This window comes from Aspergillus alliaceus (assembly GCF_009176365.1).
Source record: "Aspergillus alliaceus strain CBS 536.65 unplaced genomic scaffold BDW43scaffold_11, whole genome shotgun sequence".
Taxonomy (NCBI): Eukaryota; Fungi; Ascomycota; class Eurotiomycetes; order Eurotiales; family Aspergillaceae; genus Aspergillus; species Aspergillus alliaceus.
This window is the reverse complement of record NW_022474694.1, coordinates 445,168-460,338: the sequence shown is the minus strand read 5'-3', so window position 1 is coordinate 460,338 and position 15,171 is coordinate 445,168. Positions and strand designations below refer to the sequence as shown.

The 15,171-nt window shown below is 44.2% G+C and overlaps 6 protein-coding genes across 6 annotated transcripts; 4 read left to right on the top strand and 2 right to left on the bottom strand.

The window, feature by feature from the left end:
- Nucleotides 1-961: 961 nt before the first annotated feature.
- On the top strand, nt 962-2,803 carry BDW43DRAFT_309060 (uncharacterized protein; the record flags this gene model as incomplete). The annotated part of the gene is made up of 1 exon (XM_032046635.1): nt 962-2,803. The coding sequence occupies one exon, from the start codon at nt 962-964 to the stop codon at nt 2,801-2,803; it is 1,842 nt and encodes a 613-aa protein (XP_031902566.1).
- A 787-nt stretch (nt 2,804-3,590) lies between these two features.
- On the bottom strand, nt 3,591-4,105 carry BDW43DRAFT_25684 (uncharacterized protein). The gene has a single exon (XM_032039883.1). The coding sequence runs from the start codon at nt 3,947-3,949 to the stop codon at nt 3,677-3,679; it is 273 nt and encodes a 90-aa protein (XP_031902565.1). The 5' UTR covers nt 3,950-4,105; the 3' UTR covers nt 3,591-3,676.
- A 4,906-nt stretch (nt 4,106-9,011) lies between these two features.
- On the top strand, nt 9,012-10,442 carry BDW43DRAFT_298767 (M20 family metallopeptidase; the record flags this gene model as incomplete). The annotated part of the gene is made up of 4 exons (XM_032044613.1): nt 9,012-9,016; nt 9,294-9,824; nt 9,884-10,194; nt 10,249-10,442. The coding sequence occupies 4 exons, from the start codon at nt 9,012-9,014 to the stop codon at nt 10,440-10,442; spliced, it is 1,041 nt and encodes a 346-aa protein (XP_031902564.1).
- A 1,256-nt stretch (nt 10,443-11,698) lies between these two features.
- Nucleotides 11,699-12,484, top strand: BDW43DRAFT_309058 (Nitroreductase-like protein; the record flags this gene model as incomplete). The annotated part of the gene is made up of 3 exons (XM_032046634.1): nt 11,699-12,034; nt 12,101-12,215; nt 12,276-12,484. The coding sequence occupies 3 exons, from the start codon at nt 11,699-11,701 to the stop codon at nt 12,482-12,484; spliced, it is 660 nt and encodes a 219-aa protein (XP_031902563.1).
- Nucleotides 12,485-13,365: 881 nt separating this feature from the next.
- BDW43DRAFT_309057 (RTA1 domain-containing protein) lies at nt 13,366-14,347 on the top strand (the record flags this gene model as incomplete). Its single annotated transcript, XM_032046633.1, has 2 exons — nt 13,366-13,552; nt 13,626-14,347. 2 exons carry the CDS (start codon nt 13,366-13,368, stop codon nt 14,345-14,347), a joined length of 909 nt encoding a protein of 302 aa, XP_031902562.1.
- A 2-nt stretch (nt 14,348-14,349) lies between these two features.
- Nucleotides 14,350-14,887, bottom strand: BDW43DRAFT_269481 (uncharacterized protein). Its single transcript, XM_032041237.1, has one exon. It carries the CDS (start codon nt 14,810-14,812, stop codon nt 14,519-14,521), a length of 294 nt encoding a protein of 97 aa, XP_031902561.1. The 5' UTR covers nt 14,813-14,887; the 3' UTR covers nt 14,350-14,518.
- Between the last annotated feature and the right edge of the window lie 284 nt (nt 14,888-15,171).

Below are 15,171 nucleotides of genomic sequence, written 5' to 3'. Positions count from 1 at the left end.
CACTATATTATTCCTTACTGCTTCCTTTCTTATATAACACATCTTATCCAGTCTCTTGATAGATAACCTTTTCAGGTTTATAAATACTACTATTACCAGCGAAATACCTATCTTGCTCAAATAGGTGTTAAGATAGATAATAAGAGTGATTTTCTACAAGAGATTAGTCCAATCCGTGAGAATATCTTTAAGCAGTGTACAATTCAGGATATATAGAAGAAGCAAGGGCTCTATTTCTTTAATCCAGAAGAGATAATGAAGTCTTTATATAATGCCCAAGCTTAAGATCTTGATCCAGTACTGCAATATAATGTTTTGCATTATATACTGTTAAGGGCTCTATATATATAATCTTTTTCTTTGATTTCTTTTTAAATTAAGGCTTGCAATGGTGCAGGTGTCGTTATAGATCACTTTAAAGTTGACTGGCCAATTCAGTGATTTTAAAAGAACTTTTAAATATACGGTTAAGACACTATATAAAGCTCTGGTTAAGCTCAGGGCTATTATTTATGAAGTCCTGTACTTTACTAATACTGTGACGAAGACCTCTTATTATAGAGGGAGGTAATAAGCTTGATAGTAGTGGCGGTGGTGTTATGATTATCTTAAGATTACAGTGAAAAAGACAACAAGATCTCTACTGGATTTAGAGAGTATAAACTTTAGAAGGCAATTAATCTACCCCACAGGCAGATACAGAGGTTTCATCTAGTATAGAGGCTAGTCAGGTGGATAAAGAAGGCCCAAGATTACCATATTGGATAGATACTCAGGGTGATGTGGTGTAATTGCTCAAATTTTGATCAAATTTATCGTTTGTGTGGGAATTATCGTATGCCTGTGGCAGACCAACACGCCGAAGGGCGGGTGGGGCTGCTGACCTAAGAGACGGCTTCCCTTTTTCTATATAAACTGGTTGCGCTCCTCACTATCCCCTTACGCAAGCGTATCGTCCACCATGGATGATGCTATTCGTCCGAATAGGACGGATTTTGATCGAGTTCTCTGTGAAAGTTTCAAATTATGGTCCTCTTATCTTAACACTTCCGATACTCCACCCCAACTCCCGTTTGATTGTATCAACTTGAAGAAGCTCCTCAGGCGAACGCCTTCTTTTCTTGGATTCGGCCTGCTTCCCCAAGATGTTCATATTCCCTTGAGACTTGTGAAAAAAGGGTCCAGAGAAGGCCATTACGGCCTTATGTCCAGCTGTCGCTCGATTTGGAGGACTTCCTGTAGCAAATGCCCCCTTGAGCCCAAAGCCATACCCGCTCACCTAATATTGGGGGTTCAAAATCCACTCACGGTGCAGATTTCTGACTCTGCTCCCTTAACAGAGTGGCCAGGTATTAAAGGAATATCGGGCCATGACGAAGGCAACTATCTTGCAGTCTTATTCCTTGCTTGGGCTTATATTTTTTCAGCACGATGGGCAGAACTATTAAAAAGTGTATCGGGTTGCAATATCAAATTTACAGCTGAAAATAACCCATTTTCTATCATACCCGGCAATGAATGTGCGGCTGAGATCGACTTTGGATATCATGTTGAAAAAGACGAAGCTGGCTGGTGGGCTGCTATATTATCTTCCGGGGGCTGCCGGCACATAACAGCAGACTATAACCAGAGAACATACTTGTCCCCATGGTCTGTTACGATCTCGGATACATCGCGCATTGCTGTTATGGGAAGTCCCTCAGTTTCTGGTATTGAGCTGCCGTCATCCAGCGTTGCCCTTGAATATCTAGCTCGGTTTTGTTCCCACCATCGCCTTTACGGCCAATGTTCTGCTGCTCTCGCTGCGGTGCTTTATGTTCCTTTCCTTAATGGGAGATCGGTGTCACTGCCAACGCCAAAACAAATCCTACGCCCACAGTCACCCGCAATATTCGCTCAACCAAATATTGATGTCATTGGGGAGCATGGAAACCTCCTCCCTCATTACATGACACTGAGCTCCAATGTGTGGGGAGTGCGGTCCCTACTCTGCAGCACCTTCTTTAATGCAGATATCGAATGTAACCTGGTCAGTGCTTGGCTAAACCCTGCATTCACTATAATAGATCCTCTTCTTCAAGCGAATGATATGCCTATGCTCGTGAAGGTCCTAGCAAATCGAGAACCTAAATTTGGCAGTCTGTGGCTCGGCGCAATTATTATGGGCATTGCCAAGTCTACAATACAAGATATTCGGACTGGGCTCACAGCGCTGGACCTTCACGCCGCTGCCTGGACCGGGACAGATCAGTCATTTATAACATTGAAGCCAGGCATTAGCGACGGGAAAACGATACGCCGCGAAGATGAGTGTCGCCTACTCTTCATTACAGGTTGCGATGGATTTACTAGAGTTCCAATTTACCCTTGGAAGCCTTTTGGAGACACTCTGCTGTACGACACAGAACCCCAGGTTCAGCAGCATGCATGTTGCGGATGCCATTATTTAGAATATTACTCTTGGAACTGGAGTCTAGCAAATGGTGAAGAACTTGAAGATCTGGGCATAGGTCTTGTTCCTGATGACGAAAATGATTTAAATACAGATGCACGAGACCAATATCCAGTAGCACGACACGATCTTAAATTGTTTTCAGAGTCATTGTCAGAGGCGGCTACACGCGGAATATTTGGCTGGTTACGGTCAACAGGATATCCAGCTAATGAAAGGCCTATATACCAGCACTCATGGATTGATATTGAAAGCTCTGATGATGAGGGTGTGGATGGCATCGAATCTGGTTCTATTGAGGGCTCTGGCTCACAGGAATTCATCGATGAATGGCTTAGGAAGCTTGACTGAAGTTTCAGGTCGATCCACTCCATAAAGCCATCAGGGCCACCTGCGGGATGATCTTTGCATTTCGAACATATAGCGTATTTGCCGGAAATTCCGTGGTCCCCAGTTTGGCAAATTTTCCACTGTTTCCGACAGCCAGCTTCCTTACAGGTGAATCTATTATGCGCGTCATTCCAGTGACTGCATTTAGAGTTCCTGCTGGAACCTGCTTGTCCAGAACTCCCTTCATCTACTGGGGCTGTTACGTCGCGAGCAAAGTATCTTTGTCCGTGACTATAGCAAACCCAGATACATTCACTATGCCCTCTCTTAATAGCCTCGTCGCATATCTTTTGTACCACCGATGGTTTAGCGGCACTGAGAGTCCCCGAAAGGAGGGGGATTCCACCAAGATCACTAACATTGCCTAATTCACTATCAGTGTTTGACAATTTATTGACGTCAAAGTAACTCACCGCTTCGAGGAGACATGAACAGCACAGTTGTCGAGTATGGGTATGGGTATGAGTAGGCTTCAGGCGAGAATATTTCGTTAACCTCTGAACTAAAATTGAAATAGGACGCTCGCTCCCTTCCAAGGCCCCCCGGTACTTATATCAGGATGTTTTGCCAGGCCACGAAAAACGATGACTACAATGGATACCAACCACGTAGGCCAAACTTTGTTTATATTCTGCCACCAAATAGAGCATCTATCAGGGTAAATGCAGTGTCTGCGCCACCTGCGCTATAGCCGCCAACATACTCTTTTACTCCTACTAGCCGGCGAAACCCTCAATTAGCCGCTGCCAATATTTGCTCCTTGGGCATACTTACCGCTCACCAATTATAACCTACTATTCAATCAATTTGCGTCAGGGTCCTTATTGTTGGCTGTTACTGTTGCCTAGTACGCCGGGTGCCTAGACGCGCACTACATTCCGAAACGACAGTCGTAACAGCTATGCTAGAAGTTACTAGCCTGATATGATTCGCTGTTTTTGAACGCCACCTTTGATAGACGCTCCAAGGATGACAAGCATCAGACAGAAGGCAAACGATACAGCAAATAAATAAAAGAAGGGACTGCGGATGACCAGATGGTATATGGAAGGTGAAATACTTGACTCTAAGTCGATTTAAGCCTCTTTGGTTCGTGAACAAGGGCATGACGACTGTCAAAGTCGCTGGTGTTTGGTTTCCAGGAGATGTGGGTCGTCCTCCTCAGGCTCTTGGTCGCACACAAGGAATATCTCTCACATGTGGCAACAATCAAAAAAGGGCTTTTTCGCCAGGTAAAGGTGATTTCAGTGAGTAGAGAAGTATATATAAGTTATCAAGGCTACTTATGTATAATATACTATCAGATCCCAACATTTGAAGGAATTTGAGCCAGGGGCCTTATCAGACTGATACTTGGAAGTGCATCTCACGGTCGAAGACGGATTCCATGAACCGTTTGGGTATGGTCCTTGAAATGAGGAATGCTGGAAGGGACAAAATCATCGTTTCGTATGCCACATAATCCACATTGTCGGGTGCCGGTTGCGAATGCTGCAAGTTCTTCTCTACGCAGGTTTTCCACATGGTCCCAGAGCTTATTGATCTTGCTTTTCTTCTTTTCACGAAGAGCGGGAGGGAGTCTCTGGTCAGATAGGCAAAATGGGCATTGCAATAGATTATATCTTGCTGGAACAGTGTTGACTGGCACAGATGTTTTGGGGACCGAATGTTGAGGCACAGCTACTACTGTCATTTACATTCCTCTACGCGGAGACTCCTTTCGATCCTGCCACCGGATCATGAGACGGATATACTTCAACCGGTGACGAAACGCCTCTCCCTCTGTCTTCGGGGGCAGGGAGTAGAATAGTAAATCCACCAGCTCCGCGTGTTCTGAAATCTGATAGTAATGGAAAGGATGATACTGAGCCTTACTTTAGGCCTGGAAATTATTTTTGTATCGCTAGTTAAATAGATTTGTGTCTATATAGTGAAAATGTCTCTGCCAGTTTTTTTGCTTCTTCTTTCCCTGGAGTTCAGTAAGCTTGCTGCTTAGATTTATGTCTGCCTGTTTCTTTTTCTCTCCAAGCTCTGTTCCGGCTGCTGCCTTTACACTTCAATATTCTCTTTGATATATCTCTGATGTGAGTCTTTGACAAACCTTTTGTAGGCGCCTGATGTCAGGATCTCTGCAGATTTTGCACTTCTGTTAGTCTGTTAAACCTAGAGGGGCAGTGTTGTCTGCCAGGAGAGTTGCTAATTAGAGCTCTCTTTATAGAGCTCTATTTAACAGCCGCTTAAAGAACGCAGCGGCTGTATCAAAATCCATTAATTCATTAAGGTAATATTTGACAGTATTGGACTTGTGATCAGCAATCTGATCCTGTACCGAGACCAGTGCCCTATCTGTTCCGTAGTCAGCCAAAGTCCCTGGTAAACTAGGAATAGATAAGGGTTATACTATTTATAGTATTAATACTGCCATGTTATAGTACTTTCTAAGTCAGGTTATCTTCTTCACCTAACTTCTCTCTGGTCTGTTTCAAATTTCGGTTCCAAGTTTGGGCTTTGAGGAATATTGAGTCTAATATTCAGTAGCCTTTAGGGGTGCGCTTTGGTTTGCGAAAGATAGGTTTATTTAACTATTCTCTCTTAACTTTCAGATACATGTCTCTTTGATGGGAGAGGATTAGGTGAGTATAAATATCTTCTATATCTCTAATCTCAGGCGCAAAAATACCATTGTGCCAGGCCAGTGACAGAAGCTATAGTTCTTGGACAAAAGTCTACGTAATTTCCCGCAACCACCAAAATATATATAATAATCGGAACACCATAATCTCATATAAAACAACCAGATATTATTATTTTTATATGATATTCAAATATGTGATAGTTATATTGTATATAAAGAATAGTATATATTTTATTTTATACTAATAGCATGTATACCATCCCTTTGCCTTTAAAACTATATTCACACGGCTCTCTATAGACCTTATTAAGAAATCAAAATAATCCTCTCCTAAGCTCTTCTATATATCTTTAATTACCTTATAAAATTGCTCTTTCAATTGGCTTTTGGTTCCATTAAATAACTTAAGGTCTGGATAAAGAATATAGATACGCTCTTTTAGCTTAGCCCAGCCATGCTCAATAGGGTTTAAATCAGGTGAGTATAGAAGCCAGTTAACAAGAGGAATACTATTCTCATTAAACTAATTCTTAATAATATTGGCTGTATGAATAGAAGCATTATCTTGCATAAACTCCATATCAGGTTCCTATATAGCAGGTAGGTAATCTTCTATAATTTCTAAATAGAAGCGTGAAGAATACCCCTCTCAAGCAGATTCCTTATCCCTACTCATTTGGTAAATTTCTGTATAACCATCATTCCAGATTGCTGCCTAAATCATAATAGAGATTCCTCTGCCTTTTATATATGGAATAATATACTTTTTTTTCCATTTTTCATTAAGGTAATTGAGCTGCTATATCTATTAATTTTTCTTTTCTTTGTCAAGCTTAATGGAATATTCATCACTCCAAATAATCTTGCTCCACTGCTTGTATATCCATTCCTTGCGTTTATATGCCCATTGATAGCATAGTTTAGCTATTTCCTCAGTTAATTAAGGTCTTTTTTGCGCTCTTCAGTGACCATACCTAGATTCTTTTAATATACACGCAACAGTGTGTGCAGAAACAGGCTTGTTAAGTAATTTGCAGATATCTTCTGTTTTTATAAAGGAATCCCGCTTAATTTGTAAAAGAATATATCGCTTATCAGTATCAGAAAGAATCTCTGGCCGTCTGGAGCGAGAAGAGCTAGACCCAGTAGTAGAGGTCTAATATATTTCAATAGTGGTTTAAATTGTTGTATATGGCAAATTCATTGCGTGTTGAATATCGGCCTTTTTCTGGCCTGCAAGAAACCGACCAATTATAATCCCACGTTGAAATGGTTCCAATTCATGTCTACTAGCCCTGTTAGAACTAGTAGATCGTAAAGGTGTGCGAGGCATGGTCCAGATGGTTGCAAAGATGAAGCATAGTATTGGGTAGCGCGTCGCGTGATGCGGAATTACGTAGACTTTTGTCATGTGACTGTATAATAGTAAATTAAAAATCAGATTCTCTTTATACTCGATCACAAACCTCTTTCTACACCCGAGTGAGAAACTTAATTATAGGTAGATTTAAGGGCTGGGGCTTATAGTTAAGGCTTCTGATCCTCTTTCTTAGTATAGAGAAGAGTTATAATTGCAGTGAGGATATTTAGATATTTAGGCACAGGGTGTCTGATAATATAGAACTTAACATGTCTTCAAAGAATAGTGCCAGTTTTATTATTACTAGCAAGATACCCATTATCTGTAATACTGGAATAGTCTAACAGGTAATCAATATCATTCTTTATATTAGAGAAAGAACTGTCACTGAATATTATAGAAGCTATGCTATCTTCTAGCTTCCCGGGTTTATCACTCCAGTTTATTTTATAACCAGAATTGCAGAGAGCCTTCTTACTCTAGCTATATAGTAAAGAGAGTAATGATTTATTATCTGCTAGCTTATCTTTCCTATAAACAGCTAGGCTGCTATCCAGCTAAATATTGATTGGATATCTTATGTCAAACAATGAAACCGCTTGGTAGGCAGTAACATTAGATAAGTTAAGGCCTACAGTATAATAGAGCCGTTGTTTCTCATTGGCAAATACTGAATTATAATAGATATAGTGTGTAGTTTAAAAATAAAGTAGGTTAATCGCTTTTTCTGTAGGTCTAGGCCTAGGCAGTCTGCATAAACCTATCCGCTGGCTAACAATATTTATATATTATTGTCTAGATTAGAAATCTGGCTCTCACTTGCAAGGAAAAGAGTAACTTATATTAATATAATTATTCTCAATCAGCGGCCCTATAGTTTTAAAATTTCTCATGGAATAGAGTCTCTTAAGTGTTCTCTAATAGTTTAAGAGCATTCTATAAGCTTTGATTAATCCCCAAAACTTCTTTTCAATCTAATCAAACCAAGACTTAATATCAGCTACAGTGTGATTTTGGAGCAAAACATCTGTATTATAGCATGCCTCAGAACAGAATCTAGACAGTATAAACGCCTCCAACACTAAACACTGACATAGAGCTTACTGAATCTATTTGCCTCATACCAACGCAGCCGAGACATTTATTCTAGGGGCATACAGCAGGAGTATTGGGCTGTTTACAAGATATAACTTCCAGCACTGAGCATAGTACAGATAGGATTTCTGATCAGGGTTGCTCTGCAATCCTTTCTTCCGAGGGAGTCCTGAGAATATCATGGTAAAGAGGGCCTGACTGGGAACAGGAAACGCAGAAGAGATGAAGTTCCTGGAAACAATACTGGAAGAGGAGGACAGATAGCATTATTTATGCGAAAAAAAGAATAATGAAGGATCAGTGGATTGGATACTTATAATCTTCATTTTCTTTTCTCGCTCTTCCAGCACCAGCGAGCCTGAGGGAGTTCAGCAAGTATAGTTCAGAACAGACACTGAGACAAAGTGGGTCACACTGATGTTGTAACACCATGTAATTTTGGATCTCTAAAGCGGCGTGCTTGAGCTTCTTTTTTGGGTTTAGCCTCCGGGGCCAAGGCGGCTGGATACGGCGTCGAGGGATGCCGTTGTAAATTGGGTCGAAACACATATTTATACCGTTGGCCGGAACCCAATTCAACCAAGTACTTATCAGACTATATAATCTTAGTCCAATCAGGGTCGCTATAATCTTAATATTTTAGAGCCCAATTATAACGCTGCTTGGCCATGTCTGGCATTAATTTAGGGCGCTTTTGAGCACGCTATTTGCTATATTCTGATTTCTAAAGTATGCGGTATAGTGTGGCATGGGGAATTGTAAAATATAGTATTTCTGGGACCTCTTAGTAGGTAATAAAAGGATTTTATTTAATTAATTAAATCAGCGACTGTTCATCTCTACCTGTAGAGGGTTTTGGATGACCAGAGCATGGTTGGGATTCAAACTTCTGCCTTGAAGATGATCAGTTTAGCGTAGTATAGATAGTTTGGAGGGGTCGTTTTAAACGCCTTGTAATTTCAGTAGCTTTTACACCACCTTCATAAAGACCCCGTATATAAGCTCTTTCTGGTGGACTCAGCTCTTGATAACGCTTAATATTAGCACTGAAGGGACTCAAAGGAGCCCTTCTAGGTGTCATGGTGTTTGAAAAGATGAGGATTTTTCAACGCGTCGGTTGACGCGACCGGGTGATTAGCGCGATTATGCAAACTTGACTAAGAGCTGTATATGGAAGGCTTATGGCCTATCTTGTCTTATCTTATCTTATATTGGTTGGGTCGGGTCGATTGATGACGACATAACATGTTTCTCCCTTTGCCCCGTCAGTATCAATCAGTAAGTATCAAATGAACCCAATCAACCCAAGAATTCTCGCATTCCACCAAACAAGAGAAACAAATCACCTTAGCAATGTCCAGCGATGACACAGTCATCTCCCTCCTCACCTCTCTCATCCAAACCACCAGTACCAGCGAACACGAACAGGAAATCGCCCGCTTCCTAGACACCCACCTCACCAACCTCGGCTACACGGTCGAACGACTCCCCATCGCCAAAGACTCCACGAGAGAAAATGTTTACGCCTACCTAGGCACCCAGCGCAAAACTCGAGTATGTCTCACATCCCACATGGACACCGTCCCGCCCTACATCCCCCTACGAATAGAAGGGTCGACGATCTACGGACGGGGCGCATGCGACGATAAAGGCCCCATGGCGGCGCAAATCTGTGCGCTAGAACAATTGCGAGCAGAAGGGGTAGCCAACGAGGGCGACGTGGGGCTCCTCTTCGTAGTCGGAGAGGAGAAGGGTGGCCCCGGGATGCTTGCGGCGAATAACCAGGAGCTGAGCTTCGAGGGCGTGATATTCGCGGAACCGACCGAGGGGAAATTGGTGACAGGCCATAAGGGGCATTTGGTGTTTGAGGTGATTGGGGAGGGCAAGGCTTGGTTAGTTCGTTCGTTGTTTTATTTGTGTGTTTGTTCTTGGGCTAATTACGAGAGCGTAGCCATTCCGGGTATCCCCAGCGTGGCGTTAATGCTAACATCGCACTTGTCGAGGCGCTCAATGACCTCACGAAGACAGAACTCCCCAGCTCGTCGCTCCTTGGCCCGTCGACGTTTAATATTGGGAAGATTGAGGGTGGGGTGAGCTATAATGTGGTTCCGGAGATAAGTAAAGCGCTCTGTGCCGTGCGGGTCGCGACAGATATGGATGGTATCAAGAAGATTGTGTCCGGTACGGTTGGCAGGCATACGAATGTTCGCCTGGAGTTTAAGTTTGAATACCCTGAGACTCTGCTGGATCATGACGTTGAAGGTCACATCTAGATTCGCCCGTTCCCATGAGGTACGAACTAACTGATGTGACTAGGATTTGAGACCGCGCCTGTCTCTTATGGGACAGATGTTCCTCGGTTGAAAGGAGACCATAAGAAATATCTTTATGGGCCAGGGTCTATTCTGGTGGCCCATGGTGATAATGAGCAGATTGAGATTAGTGAACTCGTCGAGGGTGTACGTGCGTACAAGAAACTAGTAAAACACCTGTTGAAGTTTAGCACGTAATAAATGTGGTGGTTCTAGGGAGCAAAGGCAGCTAGCCAGATATTCTGAGGCAAATGAGATAGTAGTACCGAGTGATGCATTCGGGTTACCTCTGAAGACCCCGGTTGAGCGAATCTAATGGGATTGAAGAACTTGGGAAACCGAGCTTCTATGAGATTTCCAAGATATGAACATTACCAACCTTGTATCTTAAACTAATTAAGGTCTCCTTCATATATTAAACATTTAATGTATCCGGGCTGGGCTGTCTCACCAACGGTCACAAAATGCAGGGAGCGTTTTGTTACGACAACGCGAAGTTGCGACTGTTTGGCGCCATCAACTAGGTCTAGTCTGCGCTGGCCGACTATCAAGCATTTCTCGAGTACTTGAGGCAAAGTGTTCTAAGCTTACTGAGATAAATAAGCATTAGCAATCACGATTTGGGGGCCGGCGCCTCGACCGCTGAGTCAGCGGGTAGCGGCCATATGAATAGCCCGAGAGATCTCGTGTATAGCAGGACCCCAGGTGGATTGTCCTATGAAGGGTGATGCGTCCCGATTCTAATACCTAAGACCAAATCATTCAGCGTTATGAGATCTATCAACCAAAATGACCACTATTTCAGAATTAGGAAACGCCACATTAGTCAGCCATCACCCTGACCATCTTTGACCTCACTTGTCCTATTTTGACTATTGATACATGTGTCAAATTGAGCAGTATTTAGTAGTGAGACTAGAGGCAAGAGATTCAGGAATTCAGAGCCTCGTGCATTAATATCTTTGGCCATAGAATTACGAGTGTATTCCGAATACAATAGATGTTGACAACATCAATCAAACTCAATGGAAAAATACTTCTGGAATTTTTTCGGGGGCGCTACTGGTTAAAGCCCGGTAATCCGTAATTCCGCACTGTCTCTCTAAGCAATGGGACTTCAATTCCGCTCCACCAATGAGGAATATTCTGGCGGATTATAAATTTCCCCAGTGGGCTTACAAAGCTCACCAGATTGCTTTGGCTCCCGCAATATGATTGGCTGATGATGGGGCCATCGGGGTGTAGGGACAGAATTATTAGAATTACGAATTTTATGGAGATGGAAACTAATGGCGGGGTGCCAAATATAGGGCGATTGCACGAGGGGCTATATAAAATCCAAATCTCCTCGCTGATCGACCTTTCTATCTCATCAGCTTCCTACGAAAGACTACCACAGCTACCAATCTATCTTCCACACTTCCTGCCTTTTCATCACCGCCAATACCGTCAAAATGGGCTCCACTCAGGTCGAATTCAAGAACGCTGCCACCTCCACTCTCCTTGAGTTGGTTAAGGCTCGTCGCACCTACTACGGTCTCAAGGCTGAGAGCCCTATCTCCGACGCCGCCATCGAGTCCATTGTTGAGGCCTCTGTCCTCCATGTGCCAAGCTCCTTCAACACCCAGACCTCCCGTGTCGTTCTCCTGCTGAAGGAAGAGCACCAGAAGGTGTGGGATATCGCCATCAAGGCCATGGAGGGCCTTGTTGCCGCCGGCCAGGTTCCCAAGGAGATGTACGAGAACCACACTAAGCCCAAGCTTGAAGCTTTCCGTGCCGGCTACGGAACTGTAAGTCCAATTACGCCCTCCGCTTTACTGCTGAGACGGACAATTAATGTGTATCTAATTCTACAGGTTCTCTTCTTCGTTGACTATGAGTCTCTCGCCCCCATTAAGGAGAAGTTCGCAATCTATGCCGACAAGTTCGACCCCTTCGCCCTCGAGTCCAACGCTATGTCCCAGTTCCTCGGTATGTCTATACTCAGAGAAAGCTCACTCTCATAATGGAAACCATATTAACACCTTGCAGTCTGGACCGCCCTCGAATCCGAAGGCTTCGGCGCCAACCTCCAGCACTACAGCCCTCTCATCGACGCTGACATCCAGAAGACCTGGAACCTGCCCGCCTCCTGGAAACTCGATGCCCAGCTGGTCTTCGGAACTCCCACCTCCGAGCCCGGCGAGAAGGTTTTCGCCCCGATTGAGGACCGTTTCAAGGTCTTCGGCAAGTCTGCATGATTTCCACGATAGATTCCTTACTTTGTGCACTTTCAGCGTCATAAACTAGATTAGAATACTATTTTTTTTCCATTGAATTTTGATCGCGTTTCGAAGTAAGTCCTGTAGAACCGAAGCCTGATTGGTGCGTGTCATTGTGGGACATTGTAGTATGGATTGTCTAGCAGATTTATGCTTGATGTAGCGTTACTATTATTGGTAGATGAGGTGTTGTGAATGAATGGGAGCCGTTGCCCCACGATCAACCACAATTGATCCCACTATCTAGAGCCAATGGCCATGGGACGAGAGACTATGCCTCAATAAGCGTGTCTAGATAATTGCATGACGCGGACTTAATCTGATAGTGTTGAATGTGATCTTCTATACGCCGCCACTGATAGGCCAGAAGCAACAGTAACGACATAGGACAACCGCAGCTAACTGAAAAATGAAAGCAGGCAGCAATGAATCGGGGAATCCCTCATGGTACAAGCCAATGCAGCCAAGTATCATATCCACGGCCAGAGACGCAGCGATGAATCAAAATCCCACGCCACAAGCAAGTCTACACGAGGGCACAAAGCACCATTCGCCAAAATCATGAACGGACCCACCGAAAGGAACTGAAACTCATCACCAGGAACCGCATCCAAGCATAGCTAAAATTAGGGTTTCTCCACCAATCCCTGCGTTAAGCTTTTTCACAGGGGGCTCCACTCGTATTCGTGCCCAGAATTCCCTAATCCGGTAATATCCTCGTTTTTCTTGTACATATGGTCTACGACATGGTCCAGATAAGCTATAAAGTAGAGACTGGGCTCTAATCCCCTGGAAGGAATGCCATGTCCCTTTCTCAGTCCTTTCTCTATCCTTGGAATATCCTGTCACCATCTCAAAAAATGGACTTCACCTTCCACCCCGGCGTAAACGGATCAGCCCCCTGGGTCGACTTCTACCCCTACAACCCATCCAAACCAGCCGGCTACGCCTTCGTGGCCATCTTCGGCATAATAACCGTCATCCACATTATCCTCATGTTCCCCTATAAAGCAGCCTACTTCATCCCCCTAATACTTGGCGGAATATGTACGTACCTGCACCTACAACCCCTTCTCCCCAATCCAACCAACCAATACAACTAACAAAATCCCCCCAAAAGGCGAAGCATTTGGCTACTACGGTCGTGCCTGGTCCCACAACCGCACAACCGCCATCGACTCCTGGTCCCTTCAACAAATGCTCATCCTGTGCGCCCCCACCTTCATAGCAGCAACAATCTACATGGTGCTCGGCCGCATAATCCGCTCCTTCGACGCCGAACACCTCTCCCCCATGCGAACAAAGAAAATAACCGTCATCTTCGTCCTCAATGACGTAATCTGCTTCTTTACTCAGCTCGGAGGCGCAGGCGTCCAGGTTACCGGTGATGCGAAGGTCATGGATATAGGACGCAAGGTCGTGCTCGTGGGCTTGGTGTTTGCGCTCGTTGTGTTTCTGCTGTTTGTTTGGGTGGCCTGGGCGTTTCATCAGCGGTTGGGGAGGGAGCCAACGTGGATTGTGGAGCAGAATCCTCAATTGGGGTGGAGGGAGTATATGTGGGCAATTTACGGGAGTTGTGCGTGTTTGATGGTGAGGAATTTTGTAAGGTTGGTGGAGTTTGGGGCTGTGAAGAGTGATTTGAATCAGAAGGAGGTGTATATTTATGTTTTTGATGCGTCTTTGATGGCTGTTTCAGTGGGGGTTTTGGTGGTTTGGCATCCTGGGTTGCTGATTAAGAGAGCGAGGAGAGCGGGGGTCGCGGGGAGGTTGTGTGCTGGTATGGGGGAGGGGGGTAGGGATGGGGTGCCCTTGACGGGGGTTAAGGGGTATCAGAGGTGTTGAGGGTTGGGGTTCGTGTTTTGGTGTTTGGGGTTTACGGGGTTGTTCTTCTTCAGTATTATAGACTTTTGTGGTTTATGTTGGGTATTAATTCACTGGCTGATTAGCATGTATGCTTGTTTACAAGATGTATATGAATTCTGCCAATGTGTATGCTAGTTTTCGTCCAAAAGTTCAAGCAAAGATTGGTGAGGGCGAAAGTTCTAGATAAGTGTAAATTATAGGCCTAGTATTGTTGTATCCTTTACGTTCTTCACTACCCTCCTCGAGCTCAAATCCTGCAGCCTTGTGAGTATGTGTCACTTTCTCGATTCTCCCTTCGTTTGTCCAGACGACTGCGTCGACGCCGTCTCGGAAGTACTTGACCATGCTACTCACCCTATGAGCTACAATGGTCACTGTGTGCCCTTGGCGGGTGAACTCTTCCTCTATAACTTCCTGCAGAACCGCTTCAGTATCCGGATCCATAGCAGAGGTGGCTTCATCCAGTAGAAGAATAGGTTTGCGACCCGGTGCATAATGCGTCTCAGTGTCATGGATTTCCAGATACAGAGTAGACCGTGCGTGAACGAGTGCACGTGATAACAGTAGTAGTTGCAGCTGTCCTGCTGAGAGTGCAGGGAGTGAAGACATTAGAAGACCAAGAAGAGGCTCCCCGGTCGCGGAAAGACCTTTCGTCGAAAAATTACGGATATGGTCCCAGAGTCCAGTTTTCTCAAGTGTGTCGATCAATGTTGCATCCGGGAGATTCTGCTCGGGATCAAAGTTGAAGCGGAGAGTAGCTCCTGTTAAGGTAAATGGATCTTGGGGAACGGTGGTAAAGCAAT